The 23,895-nt window shown below is 35.3% G+C and overlaps 1 protein-coding gene across 2 annotated transcripts in view; it reads left to right on the top strand.

Moving 5' to 3' along the window:
- HisT (Histamine transporter) overlaps positions 1-23,895 on the top strand; it is a 112,971-nt gene that overhangs the window by 71,729 nt on the left and 17,347 nt on the right. For both annotated transcript variants that reach the window (XM_069819350.1, XM_069819349.1), the window contains exon 3: positions 950-1,174. In XM_069819350.1, coding sequence (XP_069675451.1) covers positions 950-1,174 — 225 coding nt within the window. The remainder of the gene's footprint in view (positions 1-949; positions 1,175-23,895) is intronic.

The following is a 23,895-nucleotide window of genomic DNA, read 5'->3' on the forward strand; positions in this document are numbered from 1 at the left end:
GAACCTAGTATGTAATATGTTTCTTATAGCAATGTTACGAAATGCCTGTATTCTATGCCGATACCTACAGCCTATCATAAATAAGGAGCTTATTTTCGAAACGACCCTTATCCATTCCCATAACTTTGTGGGAAATCACGAAAAACGTTTTTAGGTCTAAAATTTCTTACTAGTTAGGCAAGAGACATTACGAAACTAAAGAGAATGGGTACATTTGAAGAGTCCACTGCAAGAATGATGGATGTCATTTGGATTACATTTTGCAGGAGAAGCAATTGAAAGTTTGAAATCATTAGTGCTCAAAGCTTAACTGTGATTTTCCGATCATTACTGGACAAGGACTATCAATGTTAATGCCATATAACTCTCTATGTACATTCTATATGTCTTAAGCTATGCATTGACAGTCTTGGTTCATTTTCGACAAGAAAGTGACATCCATCATTCTTGCAGTGGACTCTTCATTTAGAATCAAATGGTAGCATGAGACTCTATGATTCCAAAGCTAGAACTAATATTTTGTCGCAATTTGCTGTAGACGAGAGTCAGTTTGATTTCAATAGTGGCTTTTAACGCAAGATTTTTAGTGGTTTAGAGGAAGCCAAATCATGACAGTTGTATGTAGAGTTACACTTGAAGAATCCTTTGACATAGGAAGCTCATTTTCATTATCAGGTGGACAAGAAACGTTTTGAAAATGAAGTCCTCAAATAATGTAAACAGTAAAGGAATACGTAACTTAATTATTGTCTTAGATGTTTGATCATGACAGTTGTATCTTAAGGAAACTTGTTAAACACAAGCAGCTTCATTTATTTGTTTAATTTTAATGAATAATTTTTCTTCTTCTTCTTCTTTTTGTATTATTATTACAGTATTATTACCACCACTACCACTATCATTGTCATTGTCACTATTATTATTATTATTGTTGTTGTTATTCTGGTAGGGCCTGCGCGTGTCCGCCATCCTGGGTGCCCTGGGCACGGCGGCAGGCTCCTGGATCAAGGTGGCGTCGGCGTCGGCCGACATGTTCGTGGTGGCCTTTGTTGGACAGACGCTCGTCGCCGTGTCTCAAGTCTTCATCCTCAGCGTCCCTGCGCGACTTGCCGCCGTGTGGTTCGGCCCCAATGAAGTCTCCTCCGCTTGTTCAGTTGGAGTCTTCGGCAACCAGGTAAGAACATAATCATGGCTTCATTCGGGACGGATTTAAGCTTAAGTCCTCATAAGACGCAATCAGGAAAAAATAGTTTTTTTATTTTGTTTAGTAGCTTGTCGATAGGAGTCGGATAATGATGTGCTTAAAATTCCATTAATATGTATAATATGTACATCAAAATTAAAAACAAAATATGTGCTTATGAAATTTCTACAAGTGGAATTGCAGATTCTTTTATTAGTTACGTGTTTCAAACTGACAAAAGATGTACTTACAACTTACCCAAATACCTGCTTGAATTTTAAAAATAAATATTTCTGTCATCGCCCAATTTAAAAATAAGTTAACACTGAATAAATTATATATTCCGAAGTGATATAGGGTTAAAAGTTGTGTAATCAAGATGTACCGTCAACGGGGGTAACATTGGCCCATTAAGGATAGCTTTGGCCCAACAGAAATTACATATTTGAATTGTTATACAGTAGGCTATCTCTCACAAAATACTGACAGGAGCTGCCATCTACACAGTACAGTTGAGGCTGCTATGATATACCACATTTTGTGGAGATACAACAATTAAAATATATATTCTTTGTTGGGCCAAAGTTACCTTTAATGGGCCAATGTTACCCCCGTTGACGGTATACTGAATAATGGTGAAGACCTTTGCACTTATTCACACTTCAGCATACACAAATCAGTTCTGTCGTAGCCTTTATACCAGAATTCTTCTATTATCCTTCCCTCTGTTACGTTCCAATTATATAAGAAACACGAAACATGGAATTAAATATTGATGTTTTCTTAAAAAGTAACGAAAATATGCATGTATAAGTAAACACGCTAAATATGTATTTAAGTATTTTAAATGCCAAAGATACTTAAAAATATGCGCTTTAAAAATTCACTAAGATTTTCAAAATTACCTAATTTGCAAATAATTTTAAACGGGTATACATTTCACTAATGAACAAGAAATTATTATTATTATTATTATTATTATTATTATTATTATTATTATTATTATTATTATTATTATTACTTATTTATTTATTTATGTATGTATTTATTTATTTATTTATTTATTTATTTATTTATTTATTTATTTATTTATCATTAATTCATTTAATCTGGCATAGCTAAGGCCAGATTCTAAATTAAATACAATAACCTTACCTATTAGAGAAGGCCGTTTGGCCTTAACTCTGCCAGGTTAAATAAATTATTATTATTATTATTATTATTATTATTATTATTATTATTATTATTATAAAGTAACAATTACAATAATATCTTGACAGTCTTACTAATAAACCGTGTATAGTTTTCATACGAGACTTATGCAGAGTTGAGACAGAAAACGTTACTAATAAACCGTGAATAAGCTATGGACGTATAAACAGGCTGTAACTATACAATGGGAATTGCTTTGCAGTAGTTATATACACGAAACCCCTTGTTTAAGCGTTGTATATAAGGAAAAAATGGCCGCCCCTTTAACAGCTGTTCGTAACGACTGTCATTTTATGATGATGTTTACCTTGTAACCACAGAAGAACAAACCAAAGATCATAGAATTATTAGAATAATATTGCTGTAGCTTGTACTCTTTGACCAAAATGTAGTGTGGTAATCGATTAGAGCCAGTTGTACTATCGATATTTAACATGCCACACTAGAGCGCTCTACCGGATCCAGTAGAGAACCTCAGATATTCTATTACCTTTCGTAACGAAGTAATGACGAAACTATGACGTAGCTATGTAACAGTTATACTGTTATACACGACGTATGTAGTGATTATTAGTAAGGAATTTACACACGACTTATAAACGAGCTACTCATTGTATAAGTATAAGACAGTTAAACTTTTGTATATAGAGTTTTTATTAGTAAGACCGTGAATGTATTATAATCATATGGCAGTGAGAGGTTAATAGTATATAATAAGAGCAAAAGAAAATAATGTAAAGTTAGGCAAGTAGTGTTAGTGAAACAATAATAAACATTGTTAGTAGTAATAATAATAATAATAATAATAATAATAATAATAATAATAATAATAATAATGAATTAATTAATATAGCCTATTATATACCTAATCATTAAAATATTCAAAGAAACAGAAACTAATAGTCTAATATTGGTATTGAGAATTAATCGACAAATATTTCCTATTTTAAAATTGGTTTGATGTCTGACAGCCTCTAACATTACTCGGTAGCGAATTCCAGGGTCGAAGAACAGTTATATTATATTTTATTTTAAGGAGTGCAGTTCGGTGGCTCCTTTGAACACCCACTTACAGATTTATGACTTCCTACACAAACAACTCTGACAATTCCATCCTGTCCCCTCGTCCCAACATTACACAGTTGCCACAGTCCTGCTGACCCTCGAAATTATGCAGTGAAACTGACGGGATTCTTGGAATTCGGAAAAGATGCGACAACTCTGCCTCCACGTGGATTTGACAGGAGACTGTCAATTCTTCTGAACGAAGGTTATGATTGGTTACTAACAGGAGAAGACAAGATTTCCGTCACAGTAAGGAAGACATTTATTTATGACAACCAATTAGTAGGGGGGCAGTAGAAGGTCTGTCGGCAAAGTCTTTTCTATGAAACTGCACTCCATGAAATAAAATAAGGTATACAGTGAAAGAAGAGTATGACGGTGTTTGGTGGGAGGATACGGACAGTATTGAGAAGTGCTAAAATTATAGTGAATGGATAAATTTTGAAAAAGGGGCGCGAGATACACGCCATAAAATCGATAATTCAATCATTCTTTAATTATATGCCGCGCCTCAATTTTCTTTTCTATTTTCCCTAATATTTCCCTCTATTTTCTCCATATTTTCTCCTCTATTTTACCACTACTTAGTCCTCTATTTTCTCTCTTTTTTTCCTCGGTATACCTCTATTCTCTCTCTATTCGTTTTATCCATTTTGTAGTTTACTCGTTTTCTCTCTTTCTCGTTTCTTCTCTATCGCTCGTTTAAAGAACTTGGTTCATATTCAGAATCACTTTTAGCATCCCCTGTGAATGACGGTTCTTCATTTTGACTCATTATTTCTCCCTGCAATAATAACTTCTTCATAGATGGCAGATATGACAGAACAAATTACAGACATAGTAGAACAAGGAAACGTTCAGAAAGTGGTTTTATTCATACATGGTCCATATTGGCACTTACCATTGTCTTGCCCCAAGGCACAGATTTTATGAAAGATTTTTGATAGCGTAATACCAGCCTAAAAGGAGATACTTTTACCTTCTATTTGCATAACAATCAACGATGGTTTTAAATATAGAAAGCAGACATATTTTTATAGAAGTGTCACGTGACGCGCAGCTTTATCAACAATTTCATTAACATTATTAAATGCCCTTCCTATTTACGGAACGACTGGGTCACGTCACAGTTGTTTGTGGAGATACATGCGATAAGCTGGTACAGATCAAAACTCCAAAGGAAAGACCGCTATACAAATAAAAGAATATAATCAATTATTTACTCTTATTACAGTCATAAAAAAGTTTAGATTACCAACTGAAAAATTCAAATGTAATTAATTGCTTTCAGCATGTAATAGTAATATGCGTTACAAGAGCGGTATGTTGACGTTTTCATGTTCTCGGAAATTAAAAAAGCTCAACTACGTTTCGCTTTTTCAAACTTTTCCTCGAACATGAAAACAAACATACCGCTCGTGTATCGTGCATTATTTTGTGCGAAGATCGTTTATTACATACCTGAAAGAGGAATTTCTAATTAGTTGCAATGAAACCTCCATCTTGGTTTCTGTTCAATGACGGCAACTTTGGAAAACAAATATATCTATCTTCAACATTGTTCCTATAAAATGTTTTCTGTGTTTACTATACTCCAGCAGGCCGTGATATACGTCTGTCTTTTTTTTCCCCCAGTCTGTGATGAGTCTGGAATCTGGTTGATTTTTTCACGGCTTCCTTAATGTTATTTTCATTACAAATGCAGTAACTTTTGTGGTGTTGTAGAATTTACTTAATTTTTGCAAGTATTTAAAAACAATAATTATCATTGCATTTTAGGTGAAATTGCAGTGGTAAGTTTCCAATTTATAATTATTACTATATTGAACGTCTTTAAAAATAATATGTTAAAAGCCTAAAGCAGTAAAATGAATATGACGCTTAAGCGGTAAGAAGAGGGAAATTGTTATGTGTGTTACGTTGGGAATACTGAATGTGGTATTTCACACTTATCGCGTATTGGTTGTGTGCGGAAAGCAAGCAAATACGCACGATCTCGCACAAAACTATTTATATAGTTTAAGTTAAATACATTTTTAATTATTTATTTACATAATTTTGAATTTTGAAAGTGATAGAAAACAGAAAAATAAATGCTTATAAATAAATGCTAATTAATGTTTAATGTATATTTAAGCACCGTCCTACCGTGGCGCGATAGCCCATAAAGGGCTAAGCCAACCAGCCGACTGCTGGTCTCACGTCCACGTGTCTCATCAGAGGTGAAAGATCATCCAAATAGAACGGAGGTATCGGTGTGGTCAGCATGGTAAACCCCCAGACGGATTTCGCCACCTATCGTAGCTCCCCATCACGATGCTGGGCGAACACTAGTCCCATACACTGATCGAAATCTGAGAAAATTCCTTCCCCATGATGACTCGAACCAGCAATCATTCTGTAAAGCGAATCTTACGCATAATGTCTCATATCACGATGCTGCGGCATTATTTAATTTAAACTCCTGTTTTCTTAAATTTTAATGCCGTTTACCTGCTACTTTTAGTTTCTTTGCTTATTCTTTCATTCACAGTGTTCTGTCCAAGGGCTGGTCTTTCACTGCAAACCCAGCTTTCTCCAATTTTTCCTATTTTCTGCCTTCCTCTTTGTCTCCTCATATGATCCAGTATCTTAATGTCGTCTATCATCTGATATCTTCTTTTGCCCCGAACTCTTCTCCCGTTCACTATTCCTTCCAGTGCATCCTTCAGTAAGTAGTTTCTTCTCAGCCAGTGACCCAGCCAAATGTTTGCAGTTTTTCTTGAGAAAGGTAAATGCGATAGCTTCCCGTTGCTTTTCGCACACCACTCTCTCTTTCATATCTTAAAAGATCCCAGGAGGCCCCAGCGTGGAGGTGTGTAGAGTTGATTTGACTAATTAGGCCTTTCGGACTTCACACCGAAATTCATCACAAAGGTTAAATATCAGTTCTATCAGGGTTTTTGACCCGATCAGAGACCGGGAAATCCCAATTAGCCTTTGTCTCCATTTCTTAGCTCAAAACAATACATTTGAATTTAAATCATACTTACTTGCTTACAAATGGTTTTCAAGGAACCCGAAGGTTCATTGCCGCCCTCACATAAGCCCGCCATCGGTCCCTATCTTGTGCAACATCAATCCAGTCTCTATCATCATAGCCCACCTCCCTCAAATCCATTTTAATAGCCTATTATCCTCCCATCTACGTCTCGGCCTCCCCAAAGGTCTTTTTCCCTCCGGTCTCCCAACTAACACTCTATATGCATTTTTGGATTCGCCCATACGTGCTACATGCCCTGCCCATCACAAACGTATGGATTTAATATTCCTAATTATGTCAGGTGAAAAATACAATGCGTGCAGTTCTGCGTTGTAACTTTCTCTTAAATCACACGAAATAATTTTACATAACAAACTTAATAGAAATATATGCCATAATTCAGTTTGAGGAAACAGATCCTACTGGTTGAAACACGAAGGGAAATAATCGGGTTTCCATGTCGAGGGATAATGTTGCTCCTAATTTTGTAGGGGAGAGTCGGGTAGTATCGGACATCGGGTAATATCGGACAGTGAGTTTCTTTCATCTACCACACGATGATAGTACCTGATTGACATGGTTACGTTTCTGTGATGTCGCATAGAAAAACGTAACCATTTCATTCAGGTACTACCATATGGTGGTAGATGAAAGAAACGCTCTGTCCGATATTACCCGATGTCCGATACTACCCGACTCTCCCCTACGCATATGGAGAACAGTCGGTGGACCTTTTTTCATGGAAGGTAATCCCACTGATGAAAGGGAAATGCTTGAAGAGAGTGTTTTCCCGAGCATCACGAATGAAAGAAGAAATATTTAGAATATGTTTCAACAGGACGGTGTCCCATCCCCATTACGGTCACCAAGTTAGTTTGATGTTAGACGAACAGTTTCCAGGAAGGTGGATAGACATACCACCATATTAACACAAGTTTTACGCAATTGAGAACATCGAATTGAGGCATGCATTCAAGCAGATGGTTTTCAAATTGAACATACACTGTAATTATTCCTATGTAACCTGACTTCTGCCTCAACCTGTAGATGCATTTTTTTTTTCCTTGTATAGTTAGCAGTGAAATGTTAATTGTAAAGATTAACCGGTAACAGATTATGAAGTTAGCAATATGAGTGAAATAGGAAGTGTGAAAGTGTAAATATTTCTCTGAATTAAAGATTGCTCTGTAGCATGACTTACACTGCTAGACGCGAACTCGTCGCTGTGAGAAGGTAGCCAAGTTCTAAAGAATTACTTAAATCGTATTTATTATTCAATTGAAAATTTGATATTGTAAACTGAATTCTTTATTCAGCGCCCATCTTAAAGCATTGAGTCTGCTACAGACGATGAAACTGACGGTAGTTGAGCAATGGTGTAATTAAATTGGAAAAGGCACCAAATTAATAAAGGTAAGCCTGAAAGTCTTTGCTTTTACTACAAACCTAATAGAATCTCTGACAAACTTAACCTCGAGCTCTTTGATTTGAAGCCGTCATCTGTGTCAAGGCCAAATTTTATACATCACTTACTTTCACCATGATAATAATGAACTCTAAAATTGTTGAACTCTTCAGTCAGTATGTAGATAGGATACGTTTTAAATAGTGGTACTATATTGTGATGTTTCAGTAACGTTTTTACTTTCTAATTATTTGAAATGCAAATGTATCTACATGTGTCAAATATTTTTTCGACATTTTCACTCAGACACATATTTCCAGCATCTCTGATAACTATAAAATGACTAGTGGCTTTTTACATGCCGTCTGCCTGTCCGTCTACATAAAGTAGTACAAATATTTCTTTAACTGAATGTCTGTAGAGTATACAGAGATATTTTGCTACAATGTGAAATCCTTTTCTTGATGCTTCACAAAATAAATACTGAATATAATATATTTATACTAGTGGCTTGTGCAGCAAATGCTGCAAACTAAGTTCATTAGACGTTCAAATAAACGTAAGTTTTATAGCTTTCAGTAACATATACTATATATACTATATAGCCGCCACTCAGTAAAATATAGAAATCAAGATCTAATTTAAGTTATTCTCTACATCTACTTATATAACCCCAAAACGTTTCACTTTCATATCATCAATATAGCATTAATATGTATAATTAATGAAAAATAGTCACATTATGGCATTAACTACAATAATATTTCATTTCTAATGATAATAATGTCATCAAACCACTTCAAGTTTTGTAGTTATTAATATCCAATACACAGCTGTACCCAGAAAATTACACACCACAGAATCGAACCTGTAAATTATTTTTAGTAAGTTAAGTTTTTAATAACCAATTTAATTTGAGCTCTAAATATGTCAGCATTCTTGCAGATCATGGCCTTCGTGTAATATTGTTTACTGTAGTGTGTGTTTTGTTTTATTCTGAAATGCAATTAGCTAGTTCTCAAAACTGACGACAGATGGATTTTGGAAAATAGGAAAATTATGTTGAAAAATTGACATTTCACTGAAAACTACTATTTTTCTGAAAAACTTTGAGTTCCAAGCTTCAAAATGAGGGGTCATTTATTAAAATCCGTTCAGCCGTTTTCCCGTAATTTCCATATCAGTTCAAATTATATATATAGATTATTAAAAATTTATTCCATAAAGAGATATTTTGATTAAACAATGTACCTTTACTTCATAATTAAGAATTACATAATCTACTTAAATAAAAAAGTATATATTCAGGGTGGAACTGAAATAACCCTGAAGATTGAAAGGGACGATAGGGTAAACTTAAATGAATAGGAAACCTTTATTACGTTTTGTGATTAAATGCACGGTTAATTAGAAAATTAAGTTGAAAGATTCAGCAGTCTGGCAACCTCGTCACTAACACACTGATTTTTCTTCTCGTAATACAGATGTAAGAGGTTAACGAACTCAGGTCTCTCTGTCTTAGTGAACAACTTCCCATCTCCCTTTCTGGTTACAATGTTGCAAGTTGGTCGCATCGATCAGTGGCTTGAAATCAGTGGTTTTTAAATTAAATTTACATGAAAACCGTCCATGCTATTGAAATACGCCAGAGAGATAAATGATTCTTTATGAGATTTTCTATTGATATGGACAAAAATCACGATCCTACTCGCAATAGTTACTGAATAAGAGGAAAAAAATCTGAGAAAACTGTGGATTTTCCATCAATATGGTATTAAAATTTTTGTTATACACAACATGAGCTATTCGCTCAGAAAATCTGCAGGGTTATTTTACTTCCACCCTGTATAATGCACTATTATATTCCACATGCATCATTAGCGGATAAATTTACTTGTAGGTATTGAATATAAATGAAATCCTTCCAATGGTTTACGAGAAATCGCTTACACATAGACATAATATGCGCAAAAGCAGTTTTTCGATATCAGGAATGTATTTCTGCTAATATTTGTGAATTTATTTTTATAGCATCACAATTTTTGTACTTTATTTAATGACTAGCCGTACCCGTGCGTTCCGCTGCACCCGTTAGAAATAAATATAAAGTAATTACATAATTAAAATAGGACATTTGATCCAGGGAACATTCGTGTTTGATAGAAAGATAAATCGTTTATTAGGTTACTTAATTTAAATTGTATTAAAAGAAATTAAAATGCGATCATTTTGATCCAGAGACACTCATTTGGTCATAAAAATTATTTTAGGAAATACAGGAAACGAATGCCTATCAAGTTTTCTGTGCATAAGAAGCTATTTTAATCTTACCTGTCCTCGATTCTCTCAGAAGTTACTGTAATAACATTATAGCATTATGTCCATCTAGAGAAACTACACTTTCCAATGGCGAATTAATAATTAATTATACAAATCGGTTAATTTAGCTTCCGATATTACTTCATACAAACACAGAAACATTATCTGTAGGCTATGTTCCATAGCTTTCGATTGTTGTTGTCCAAGGCCCCTTATAGACGAAGTCATTTGTTTTTTATTTCATTACACCGCTTCAGATGGCGTTGTTATTGTAATTTTGAAACTCATTTATCTCATTAAATATCAGTCCTATCAAAATGTTGCATGGAATAAAACTTATCGGAAATTATTTTTAAAGAAACTTTTGTTATGTAATATTTTTCATGATAATTAATAATAAGGGAGATATTTCGATTTATTTAATTCAAGCCATCTTACAACCCCACTTTTAAATAAAATATTTTGAATGCCATATAGCCTAAATTCTAAGTTACAACGAACTTAATTTATATTCCAATTTTCATATAAATCGGTTCAACCATTACCACGTGAAAAGGTAACAAACATCCTGACAGACAGACAGACATACTTACTTACTTACTTACAAATGGCTTTTAAGGAACCCGAAGGTTCATTGTCGCCCTCACATAAGCCCGCCATCGGTCCCTATTCTGTGCAAGATTAATCCAGTCTCTATCATCATATCCCACCTCCCTCAAAGCCATTTTAATATTATCCTCCCATCTACGTCTCGGCCTCCCCAAAGGTATTTTTCCCTCCGGTCTCCCAACTAACACTCTATATGAATTTCTGGATTCGCCCATACGTGCTACATGCCCTGCCCATCTCAAACGTCTGGATTTAATGTTCCTAATTATGTCAGGTGAAGAATACAATGCGTGCAGTTCTGCGTTGTGTAACTTTCTCCATTCTCTTGTAACTTCATCCCGCTTAGCCCCAAATATTTTCCTAAGCACCTTATTCTCAAACACCCTTAATCTCTGTTCCTCTCTCAGAGTGAGAGTCCAAGTTTCACAACCATAAAGAACAGCCGGTAATATAACTGTTTTATAAATTCTAACTTTCAGATTTTTTGACAGCAGACTAGATGATAAAAGCTTCTCAACCGAATAATAACACGCATTTCCCATACTTATTCTGTGCTTAATTTCCTCCCGAGTGTCATTTATATTTGTTACTGTTGCTCCAAGATATTTGAATTTTTCCACCTCTTCGAAGGATAAATCTCCAATTTTTATATTTCCATTTCGTACAATATTCTGGTCACGAGACATAATCATATACTTTGTCTTTTCGGGATTTACTTCCAAACCTATCTCTTTACTTGCTTCAAGTAAAATTTCCGTGTTTTCCCTAATCGTTTGTGGATTTTCTCCTAACATATTCACGTCATCCGCATAGACAAGAAGCTTATGTAACCCGTTCAATTCCAAACCCTGCCTGTTATCCTGAACTTTCCTAATGGCATATTCTAAAGCGAAGTTAAAAAGTAAAGATGATAGTGCATCTCCCTGCTTTAGCCCGCAGTGAATTGGAAAAGCATGAGATAGAAACTGACCTATACGGACTCTGCTGTACGTTTCACTGAGACACATTTTAATTAATCGAACTAGTTTCTTGGGAATACCAAATTCAATAAGAATATCATATAATACTTCCCTCTTAACCGAGTCATATGCCTTTTTGAAATCTATGAATAACTGATGTACTGTACCCTTATACTCCCATTTTTTTCTCCATTATTTGTCGAATACAAAAAATCTGATCAATAGTCGATCTATTACGCCTAAAACCGCACTGATGGTCCCCAATAATTTCATCTACGTACGGAGCTAATCTTCTCAAAAGATCAACCCATCACCGTAAAAAACAGCTTGTTACGAATCCCTACAATAAGCCTCGGAATAGGACAGACAGACATACAAACAAAAATTAAAAAAAAAGCGATTTTCGGTTTCAGGGTGGTTAATTATATATGTTAGGACCAATTATTTTTTGAAAATCGAAAATTACCAGAAAAATTTCGGCTACAGATTATTATTTGTATAGATAAATGTAAAATTAAATACAGGGAAACAAAATCACAGCGGAAAACAGTAGACTTTGATCTGAGACTTTGACTGTCACATTGTTGAAGCTGCAGCTCGTCCCCATCATTCTACCCTTCCCCTCCTCGCTACAAGACATTCGCTGTCTAATTGCAAAGGCATGTTCGTTGGAAGACGAGAGGTTATCGTGATCAGAGAGTGGGGATGTCCTAAGATAATCGAGCCACTGGCTCCGGATCCAGCTCATTCCTACACTACAATGCTCAAATTGATTGGTCAATTTTCGAGGTGTGTCCCTATCTTATTGGTTATTCGTATCACGAGATTGAGTAGAGGTTAGAGGACCTTGTACTTGAAGTACACGTCGATGCTAATGTAGGGCAGAAGTTATTGCAATAAGAAGATAAAACTGTAATAAATTTATCTGTAAATGATGTTAAAAGGGTCAACAACACTTTGAGTGTGCGATTTGTTATGTTTCATACAGAGGGGTAATCAATCTATTTCTGTCCCTTCTCTCTTTTATTATTTACTCTCCCTTTCTCGCCCATTATTCAAAAGTAGTATTAAAATTTTTAAGAAGAAAGAAAACTCTTTCTAACGCAGTGTTATGTAACTGTAATAGTAATATGCGTTACAAGAGCGGTATGTTGACATTTTCATGTTCGAGGAAAAGATTGAAAAAGCGAAACGTAGTTGAGCTTTTTTAATTTCCGAGAACATGAAAACAAACATACCGCTCGTGTATCGTACATTATTTTGTGCGAAGATCGTTTATTACATACCTGAAAGACGAATTTCTAATTAGTTGCAATGAAATCTCCATCTTGGTTTCTGTTCAATGACGGAAAATTTGCAAAACATAAATATCTATCTTCAACATTGTTGCTTTAAAATGTTTTCTGTGTTTACTATACTCCAGCAGGCCGTGATGTACGTCTGTCTTTCCCCCCCCCCCCCACCCCAGTCTATAAATGCGAACTTAAAACAAACGGTAAGGTTATATAATGATATATTTTTCATTTTAATATTTTAACAATATTATTTATATAACATATTGCAGAAATAACATCGGCATCTGGAATCTCGTTGATTTTTTCACGGCTTCCTTAATGTTACTTGTATCAGGAATGCAATAAGTTTCGTGGAGTAGTAGACTTTACTTAATTTTTGCAAATATTTAAAAACAATAATTAACATTGCAATTTAGGTGAAATTGCAGTGGTAAGTTTCCAATTTATAATTATTACTATGTTAAATGTCTCTAAAAATAATATGTTAAAATCCTAAAGCAGTAAAATGAATGTCGCGCTTAAGCGGTAAGAAGAGGGAAATTGTTATGTGTGTTACGTTGGGAATACTGAATATGGTATTTCACACTTACCGCGTATTGGTTCTGTGCGGAAAACAAGCAAATACGCAGGATCTCGCACAAAATATCTCTGTAACGAATATAGAAATAGTTGATTATTGACTCAATAATTTATTTTTTTTCAAAATGACATTACGTGAGATCATAAAGTACGACCAGCGAATAGGGATTATAAAGAATGGACTGATTTCAATGACCTTCAAGCCAGCTAGAGCGTGAGATTCTGCTTCCTCCCTAGAGTTGGCGCTGACATCACACCAGCTAGCAGTCGACACAGCGGAAATATAACACATAATTAATACATCTAGGTACATTATATACTCAAATAAAATAAATTAGGTCCATAAAATAATAAATTCTCATTAACAGTAATGTCTAGACTCTAGAGTTCCTTTATAATGAGAGTTGAGACGTTGACCCCAACAACAATTAAAATATGCAATGATTTGATAGCACTGAAAATGGAAAAACAAAACTCTTATGAGAAGTAAAACCATATACCTATATTATATTATATACAAATATTAAACGAATTTGATACATAATTTTATAATATATTACATTATTTTATAATATAATTTATTATATCTGAAATATAAAAAATTATTATTACTACTAGTCTGTCATTGAGAAATAAGGAAAAGCAGTTAACTTGAATTTATTTGAAGCAAAGCGTTACTGGATTATGCAATAAGGTAGGCGATGTTTGGATCCTGTGTCTCAACTCTATACTCAATTATTATTCTTAGCGTATGCTCGATTACACTAACCTCTAGCGCTTGAAAGTGAAACTAAACGCAGAGAAACAAAACAGGAAAATTCGCTCAGTGCCCTTTCTTTATAATCCCTATTCGCTGCAGAGATGGCATTGAAAACGTATCAACAATGCCGTCATTGTTAGCGGCCATTTTACATTAGTTCAAGCACGAAATATCATAATTTTCTGTTGACTACATTTTGTGCAGTTTCATTTTGAAGTCAGTGTCCCGAACAGATTGGCAAAAATGAAAAATATCGAGCTTCGTGCTGTTACTAAGTAACAAAATAAATTATCCCAACAGAAATTAAAGAAGACATGGATGCTACACTGGAGAAATTCTCTCCAGCGTTTACGACTGTGAAAATATGGAGGCGCATTTTAAACATGGCCGAGAGAGCGTGTGGAAGACGACCCCTGCAGTGAACGTAGTAACAGCAACAAGTGAGGAAATCGCAGAAATAAACCACGATATGGTGTTGAATGACTGTTGACTGAAAGTGCGGGAAATTAGCGAGGTTATGCGTCTCTCAACTGAGCAATGTCTTGGACATGTCCAAGATCTCCGCAAGGTGGGTTTCACGTTTGTTAACACCGGAACATAGCACGTCGGATACCAAATTTCGAGGAGTTATCTGGTTCAATTCGATAAAAATACACCCGATTTTTTATGCGGTTATTGACCACAGATCAAAACTGGATCCATTACTACACACCAGAGACAAAACAGCAGCCGAAACAATGAAAGCACAGTGATTCTCCGCCTCCAAAGAAAGCAACAGCTATCCAATCGGTTGGGAAAGTCATGACGTCCGTGTTCTGGGATTATATATAGCTTGACCTTGGTACAATATTTCGGAATATGATCACTTAATGAAGGTATTGTAATAAAATTAAAATGTAACAAAATATACAGACAATTTTACTTTTTTTTCTCTTGTACTGAGGAGGGACCCGAAGGTTTGCACTGCAGCCTGAGGCTTATTGTGCTTACCACTCCTATTCTGTTAATGATTGGGTAGCTGAACGGCCGCGCTCTTGTACAAGTACAGCACGCCGCACCGTGAACTTAAGCCGAGCTATTGTATGGATGATATGTGAATTAGCGATGGCGAAATGAGTCCGAGGTCCAACACCAAAAATTACTGAGCAATTCTGCTTCAATTGGTTAAGGAAAACCCCCAACCAAGTAACTTGTCCCAAGCAAGATTTGAACCTGGGCCCGCTCGTTTCATGGCCAGACGTACTAACCCACAGGGTGGAACAATTTTACATTTATTTTATCTGTTTATTTAAAAAAGCAAGATATCATATGAAATTTAAATTCTAGTTATTTCATTTAATCTCGTCTTTAAGTTTACACATTATACCGGGATCACTTTTCTTTTTTCTGCATTGTTGTGCAGTATGTTATTCATATTTCTCCATGTGGCTGCTTGAACACCTGCAGAATTCTAACACATCAGTACAGGCTGTTAGAAAATAAACATTACAGTACTTCCATTCCTCAAATTAGGTATGGAAATTCTTACACATTCAGAAATTTAAAATAAATATTACAGTCCAGACACATGGTCTGAAGACATTAATTCTTCAATTTAAAGTACAGAAACTTGATCATAAACAAAATCAAGAAAAATCTTTTGAATTCAATATTTTCTAACGTTAATAGAAAAAACGAGTTCGGCCAAGTTTGGGGGGGGGGAGACAGTGCCCCCCCATAACTCCGCCTATGCCTGAGACAAAAAGCACTTTAATCATAAAACAGAAACTTATTGAAGATTGGAGTAATCATCTTCTTAAATGAAGTTCAGTATAAGTGCAGAGCAAAATAATAAACATGGGAAACTTGGTTCATCTGTACTTCGTAAGCATATAGATGTAATCGCTTACGTAAGACTTTATAGATTGTTAATTGAGGTTTGCGGGAAGCACGACGAATCGACTTCCAAGGATAGCGTTGAAATACAGCTTGGATGCTGTCGACTGCTTCTCAAGAGAGACCAGGATGTCCAAGCGGAACAGGTTATTTACAATATCAGTGTGTTTACATTACTGAAACCATCTTGTAGTGCTTGGTACTTGCATTTCTAATTACTAGGGAACTGATTTCTAGTTCCGTGCCGTACAGTGGGGTGAATAAGGACGAATTTTTACTATTTTCTATTTCTTTGTGACAAAGAGTAAATATAATAATAATATTTATGTTTTTATTCATAATGAATGAACAAATAAACACTCTTATTATTATATTTACTGTCGGCCTGGGTGGCGCAGTCGGTAGAGTGCTGGTCTTCTATGCCCGAGATTGCGGTTAGTATTAGCCTAGATCTAGGGTATTCTATGATCTAGGGTATTAGTAAAAGGTAAAAAAAAGGTAAAGGTATCCCTGTAACATGCAATGAAGGCACTTGGGGGGGGGGGGCATAGAGGTAGAGCCCCATGCTTTCCATGACCTCGGCAAGAGAATGAGGTGGTGTGGTCGGCACCACGCTCTGACCGCCTTTTACCCCCGGGAAAGACCCGGTACTCAATTTTATAGGAGGCTGAGTGAAAGTTCTGAAAGTTTGGCAACGAGAAAAAATCCTGTCACCACCTGGGATCGAACCCCACACCTTCCAGTCCGTAGCCAGCTGCTCTACCAACTGAGCTACCCGGTATTAATATTAGTATTTATTTATTTAACCTGGTAGAGATAAGGCCGTCAGGCCTTCTCTGCCCCTCTACCAGGGGATTACAACTATAATATGAAGAATAAAATTACAATTAATATTACATTTACCATTACAATTACAATAAAAAAATCAGAGTACGAAAAGATTACCTATTAATGAAAGCTAGACATATTAAGTTAAGAACAAAGAATATTTTTGTATTTAATGAATTACAAATTAAACCTAGAATAATACTATAATGATGATCCCGGTCCAGGTCGAAGTGTACTTAAATGTGATATAGAATGTTAATTGAGGTTTGCGGGAAGCACGAGAATCGACTTCCAAGGATAGCGTTGAAATACAGCTTGGATGCTGTCGACTGCTTCTCAAGAGAGACCAGGATGTCCAACCGGAACAGGTTATTTACAATATCAGTGTGTTTACATTTCTGAAACCATCTTGTGGCGCTTTGTTCCTGTATTTGTCTGCGATATTGCATTTGTAATTATTACTAGTGAATTGATTTCCAGTTCCGTGTCGTAAAATGGGGTGACAAAGAGTAAATATAAGAAGACTGTTTATGTTTTTATTCATAACGAATGAACAAATAAACACTCTTATTATTATACTGTATATACTGTCGGCCTGGGTGGCGCAGTGGGTAGAGTGCTGGTCTTCTATGCCCGAGGTTGCGGGTTCGATCCCGGCCCAGGTCGATGGCATTTAAGTGTACTTAAATGCGACAGGCTCATGTCAGTAGGTTTACCGGCATGTAAAAGAACTCCTGTGAGACAAAATTCCAGCACACCGGCGACGCTGATATAGACCTAAAGGCCTAACCTCTGCAGTTGCGAGCTTCGTTAAATATAACATATGGACATTTTTTATTATATTTACTCTTTGGCACAAAGAAACAAATAGTAAAACTTCGTCCTTATTCACCCCGTTTTACGGTACCTATTTTTTTCCTATGTCCTGGACTATGTTATTCAGATATTTCTGCGTTTCATGTACATAGGATCCCCCTAGTAAAATTCTATAGGACCTAAAACGCCTAACTGAACCGTAAACTCCTATAAATGCCTAAAACCTGTGTTTGTGCCTGAAAAGCGCTTTTTTAAAGTATTTTACACTTATTTAAAATAAAAGTACCGCACAAAATTCCAAAAAGGCCCAAAAACTACAAAAATGCTTGTAAAAAATTCTCTTACAGACACGCACTGGTCTGGAAGTTCGCCCCATATTCGTCTTAGAAGGGAAGGGAAGAAGATTTTGCCTAATTTCATGGAACTGAAGTTCGTTTGGAAAAGTCCATCCTAGCATAAAAGGGGTGGTAGGTTATTCGGGATAGGCGAGAGCTTGCAAATTTGTTTTCGCGTCAGTGTACCCCCGTTATGCGAAACGAAACTCGCCAATCAGCAGTCTCTTTCACTGAAATACAGTAATTGAGGGGTTCAGAGCCATAGTGGGCCAAGCGCCATTTATTAAAAACGGAGAAAGCAAGGGTTAAAGTTAAGTGAATATCATAGTTGAATGAAGATTGATATAAATGTTATGTTTTATTTAACGACGCTCGCAACTGCAGAGGTTATATCAGCGTCGCCGGATGTGCCGGAATTTTGTCCCGCAGGAGTTCTTTTACATGCCAGTAAATCTACTGACATGAGCCTGTCGCATTTAAGCACACTTAAATGCCATCGACCTGGCTCGGGATCGAACCCGCAACCTTTGGCATAGAAGGTCAGCGCTATACCAACTCGCCAACCAGGTCGACTAAGGTTGATATATCATTTAGTTTTAATGTGTATACTTTATATTATTTGATATATGTTCCCATTGAATTATGGTAATAACTTCATTTTAACCCTTGTTTTCTACGGTTTTAGTAAATGGCGCTTGGCCCACTATGATTCTGAACCTTTCAATTTTAGTCTTCAGTTCATTAGCATTCATTGTCAGCACTAGTTCTATGTATATAAATTCCACCTAACTTTTATATAAACTCCTAAAAGTCCTAAATCTCTCTTCTTAACATCTAGAAATCCGTTCCCTAGTAATTACAAACTTAGATTTTACAAACCATATCATTACATTTAGCTTCCTCTTGTGGAGTGGTCATATTTCTTAACCAACAATCTCGGAACATGAAAAAAAAAAAAAAAACAAACAAACAAAATAAAAAAAAAAAAAACATGATTTGAAGAGTATTACATAAAAAAGAACATTATTCCACCTCTTTTAGTTTTGTTAGAATTGATAGTTAAAATAGACAGAGGATTCTGTGGACATCTTGTGTAGGAGTTTTAAGTAAAACTTAATCATATTTTCAGCAGAGTCTGCATTATTAACATCGGCCACTGTAGCACACAGTCGCAGTCTTACACAACTGAACTGTATAACTAAATTAACATAGTGATCCATAAATAAATACAATTAAATGAACTTAGTAAAGTTTACATAATAAATTGTAGCTTAACTCTTGCGTGTCTGGAATGCTAATCTCATGGTTATATTTGCATTATAGGGCAATGAACACGTGTACCCACATGCTTGTCAGCTTACACAGAAATGAAACTGAAATAATCCGAATCAGTTATTTTCCATAGTTATTGTCGCATTGATGACCTTCTGGCTAGACCAAAGACTGAATCAGTGGTTGAATCATCGCCAGTCGTTATTTCATAATAATATATGTAGCCTTTGCCGACGATAGAGTCATCTGCAGTCAGGAATTTCACACATCTGTCTAACGATGTGTCTAATGGGAAACTCAAACGTTACATTTTTAAAACTGTTGCCAGATGTGTAAGAAAGTCCCTATTCCAGTGAGATTTAAGTCTTTTAAAAAAGGAGAGATTAAAAAAACCGATGTCACGAAGATGACATATGCTTCATCGCAAGTTTTACTCATCTCGTAACAATGTACATATCATTAAAAGTACCCACAGGATTTCCATTCATCCTTTAACGATATCGACATTCAAGAAGGCAGTGGTCAATATTTCCTATCGTTGCGGCCTGAACATTGAGAATAACTTCCAAAGATTGCGAGTATGACTGCCTCCGTATGGTAGTCAGCATTCTGACTTCCAGACCTGGAGGTCTCGGGTTCGATTTCCGGGCTCAGCTCTGGGGGAATTTTCCTTGAAGGAGAAAAGTTCCCTGGATGTCTAGAGTCTAGACAGTTGTAGGAATGTGATTGATTGCAAGTGTGTCGAGTTATTACTTAACCGATTGTTGGCACCAGACACCACTAAGATATGCTAGGGAGTTAACAAAAACAGTTAGGAGTAGAATAAATAATTCATTAACGTTTAGACTGGCAATGGACTATAAAAACACCAGAAAATTCGCAAGGCTCTCCTTTTATTTCAACAAATGTATATTAATTTCTTCTGTACATAAAAACTATTTGTCTTTTCTTTCCCTTTGCGTAGGCTACATATTCCTCTATCTTGTTGCCAATGATATTTCAGTTTATAACGTATTTCTTTAACTGTCATTCAATTACAAGCATAAAAAATTAAATCATCTGTGATATAGCAAAATAAGAAGATATGCTTCCGCTTTCAGCACTGCATATAAATCACATTTTCTGTCTATCTGTGTGCATGATTCTCCCAAGTTATTGGTAAAATTATGTTCATGTCCAGTATCTAAAACTCATTATACGCTGAAAAATGTACATGAAATATAATGTTACAATTGTTATTATCTATCCAATCCAAGAACTATACTAATGTATCACTACGCCGTGGTAAACATAAAACTCATTAATGTATAGGTATTACGTTTATTTTAATTTAGCACAATAGTTAATTCTATTTCATTGATATGAATTGACATAAAATGTGTAAAAATGTTCGTTATAATTAAATATTTACGGGGCTATATTTTGTAGCGTATATTGGCTTTGGCTTCCAACCAATCGCAGATCAGTCAGTGATGTCATATTTTTTTGGTCCGTAGCTAACGTTTTTGATCTAGTAGGCCTACGGTTCTTGAGTTGGATAGACATTAGTAGGCCTTGAAAATTAATGTGCATTTGTTTGGAATAAAAAGAAACACAAAATGGCGATCCAATTCAAATAAATGCCAACGAGTTTCTACGCCATTTTGTTTCCTAATACGTGAAATAAACCGACAAAATAATGAAATTAGTTCGCATTCGTTACTTGTGGGAGAATTTCCATGGAAGGAAGATTGAGATTTAAAATACGATATTACGGGTAGCTTGCCATTACAAATCATTAACATTTAGGCCCTATATCACTTTATAATGCCGATTGTCCTAAATATAAAAATTATATTAAAAATGATTACAATATATGAATAACTATTTGATTTAAATAGTCTATATGTAAAATTAATTCCATATATACTTAAGCCGTACAATTTATAAACGGGCTCAATGTCATAATTTTGGGATTGTAAGTATAGAAAGCCTTTTTGTGCAATACAGAAAAAAAAAGTTTGTTTCTTCTATTTAGACGCTTAGTAAATGTAGTCCATGCCATCTGAATGTTAATTCAAACAAAGTTAATTATAAACGGTAATATTATTTGCATCAATTTCAAAACAGATTTTCGTAAATATAGTCTAAAGGTAATATAATAGTAATTTTCACAAAATGTGATTTGAATTCTTACATTAATTTGTCATAAATTAATTGAATGTTACCTGTTTAACTGTAAAATGTATAAATGAAGTGTTATTTTACTTTATGCTCGACCATGCCGAAATGTAGTAATTATACACCTGATAGCAGTCCTTTAATGCATGTCATTAAAGTACACCTATTCATTAAAGTTCAGGTTTTCGATTATTCTCGAATATGCAATCGAAAGACAAGTATCGAAACGTCACGGAGGCTGGAAATCCAATACTGTCGCAGAAGGTTATGTTCTGTTACTATAATAATTAGCGTTAATTGTAAATAATATTCAAATAAATTCAATTTGTCATCTCGTTTTTCATTGTCGAATTCAATTTCAAGGTTATATCAAGACTAATGCTTATCTTACTCTCTAGATTATATCAAGGTCGTCGACATTCGTTTCTCGGAAAAAATCAATACTTTCGCGTCTGCGCACATCTCACAATTTATGATGTAGGCTATTGCACTCATTCACATAACAATAACGTGAATACTTATGAATAATTTCAAGTTAGAACTATGGTCGAGCATAAAAAGTCGTATGAAACTTGCCTATAATGGTAATTAAGACGCTCGTATGAAAATTATGAAACGAGCGCAAGCGAGTTTCATAAACATCCTCGCGTCTTAATTACTATCATTATAGGCTCGTTGCATAATGTACTATTTTGACATCACAAAGGGTGCCTTCTAAGTATAAGTATTTTTATTCATCTCCACCCCTACCCCCCAAATTCTCTAGGACTTTCGGGGATCAAAACCTGGTTCTCCAGTGTGGAAAGCCGACTATCTGGCGGCTTGTGCAACAGTATGTCACTTTATTAGCTGCGAAAGGCAACATAGAGTAAGCCTAAACAAACACGCTGTACCTACACTTGGCGGCCTAACCTTCACTTGATCTGCATCACGCCTCGAACAGGTGCCCGTGACTTCGTCGCGTCTCGCCGCCCCCAACAGTTGACTCTCCAGACTAAGATTACCCACAAGAGCTTTTCATGCAAATCTGCCACTCGTACTTCCTAAATGCAAAGTGGTCGATCGTTATCTCTCGTAGTAAAGCTGAACTTTCATCAAAGAACGGTACACATAAAGAGAGATTTAGATTGGACTCTTTCCAGCTTTAATGAAATAGAACACTCGACGTTTTGAAGGTTCGATTTATATTCTTCTTCAGTTGAAGAGTATGGAGAGATAAATGAGTCTCATTTGCTGCAACGGTTATACAGGGTGTTTTTAGAAAAGCATTCAATATTTGAGATGTAGCAGTATTCATCAAAACAAGAAAAAAAGTATAATAAACATGGGTATAAAATTAATACCTTTCGAGATATGAGTACAGGAACATAGGAAATGCTCAATGTGATTTCCAACTAAAATAAAAGAGCATTCAGTATTCTGAGAGTTGGTAGTAGTCATGAAAACAAGAAAAAACTCCGATAAATATGGTTTCTAAAATTAATATATTTCGAGATATGACGACTTGTTCGTCATTATCATAGGAGATGCTAAACATGATTTCCATTAAGAAAAAAAAATAGCATTCGATACTCCCAGAGGTGATAGTAGTCATCAAAAGAAGAAAAAAGTCTAATCAACATTGGTCCTAAAATTAAATTTTGTATGAAAGAAAGGCTTTGATATTGGTATTGCAAGAACATTACATCTTCTAACGTGAGCTCTTTGCTATGGACCTTTTATGTATTAAAGTGAGAAATATATAGGGTAAAGGTTGGTAATATTGTGATATGGGTAATATTGTGATAATTTTTTTTATTACAATTTTGCTGAGCGAGAGGAAGATAGATTTTTTGCGTCAACTTATTAAATGAATGTTCGTGGACAAGTTTATGCACAAAACCGGTCCTTCTCTCGCTCAGTAAAATTGTAATCAATTCTCAAAAAGAACTATCACATTATTACTAGTATCACAATATTACTAAACTTTACCCTACACAAATATGTAGCTAAAAACGGCAAAATATGTAATACATAACAACTGTTCGGAATTGTTTCACCTGAAATACCTACTGCATCCAAATAACAGGTCCGAAGTAAATGAATCGGGGATTGCCAAAACAGCACATGTCAATACACCATATATAGTGACATGTGCCGTTTCCGCAATTCCCGATTCTAATAGATCGACAAATGACCTGTGAACCGGAACTCTGATACTA

The sequence above is a fragment of the Periplaneta americana genome, chromosome 2 (genome assembly GCF_040183065.1).
Source record: "Periplaneta americana isolate PAMFEO1 chromosome 2, P.americana_PAMFEO1_priV1, whole genome shotgun sequence".
NCBI lineage: Eukaryota > Metazoa > Arthropoda > Insecta > Blattodea > Blattidae > Periplaneta > Periplaneta americana.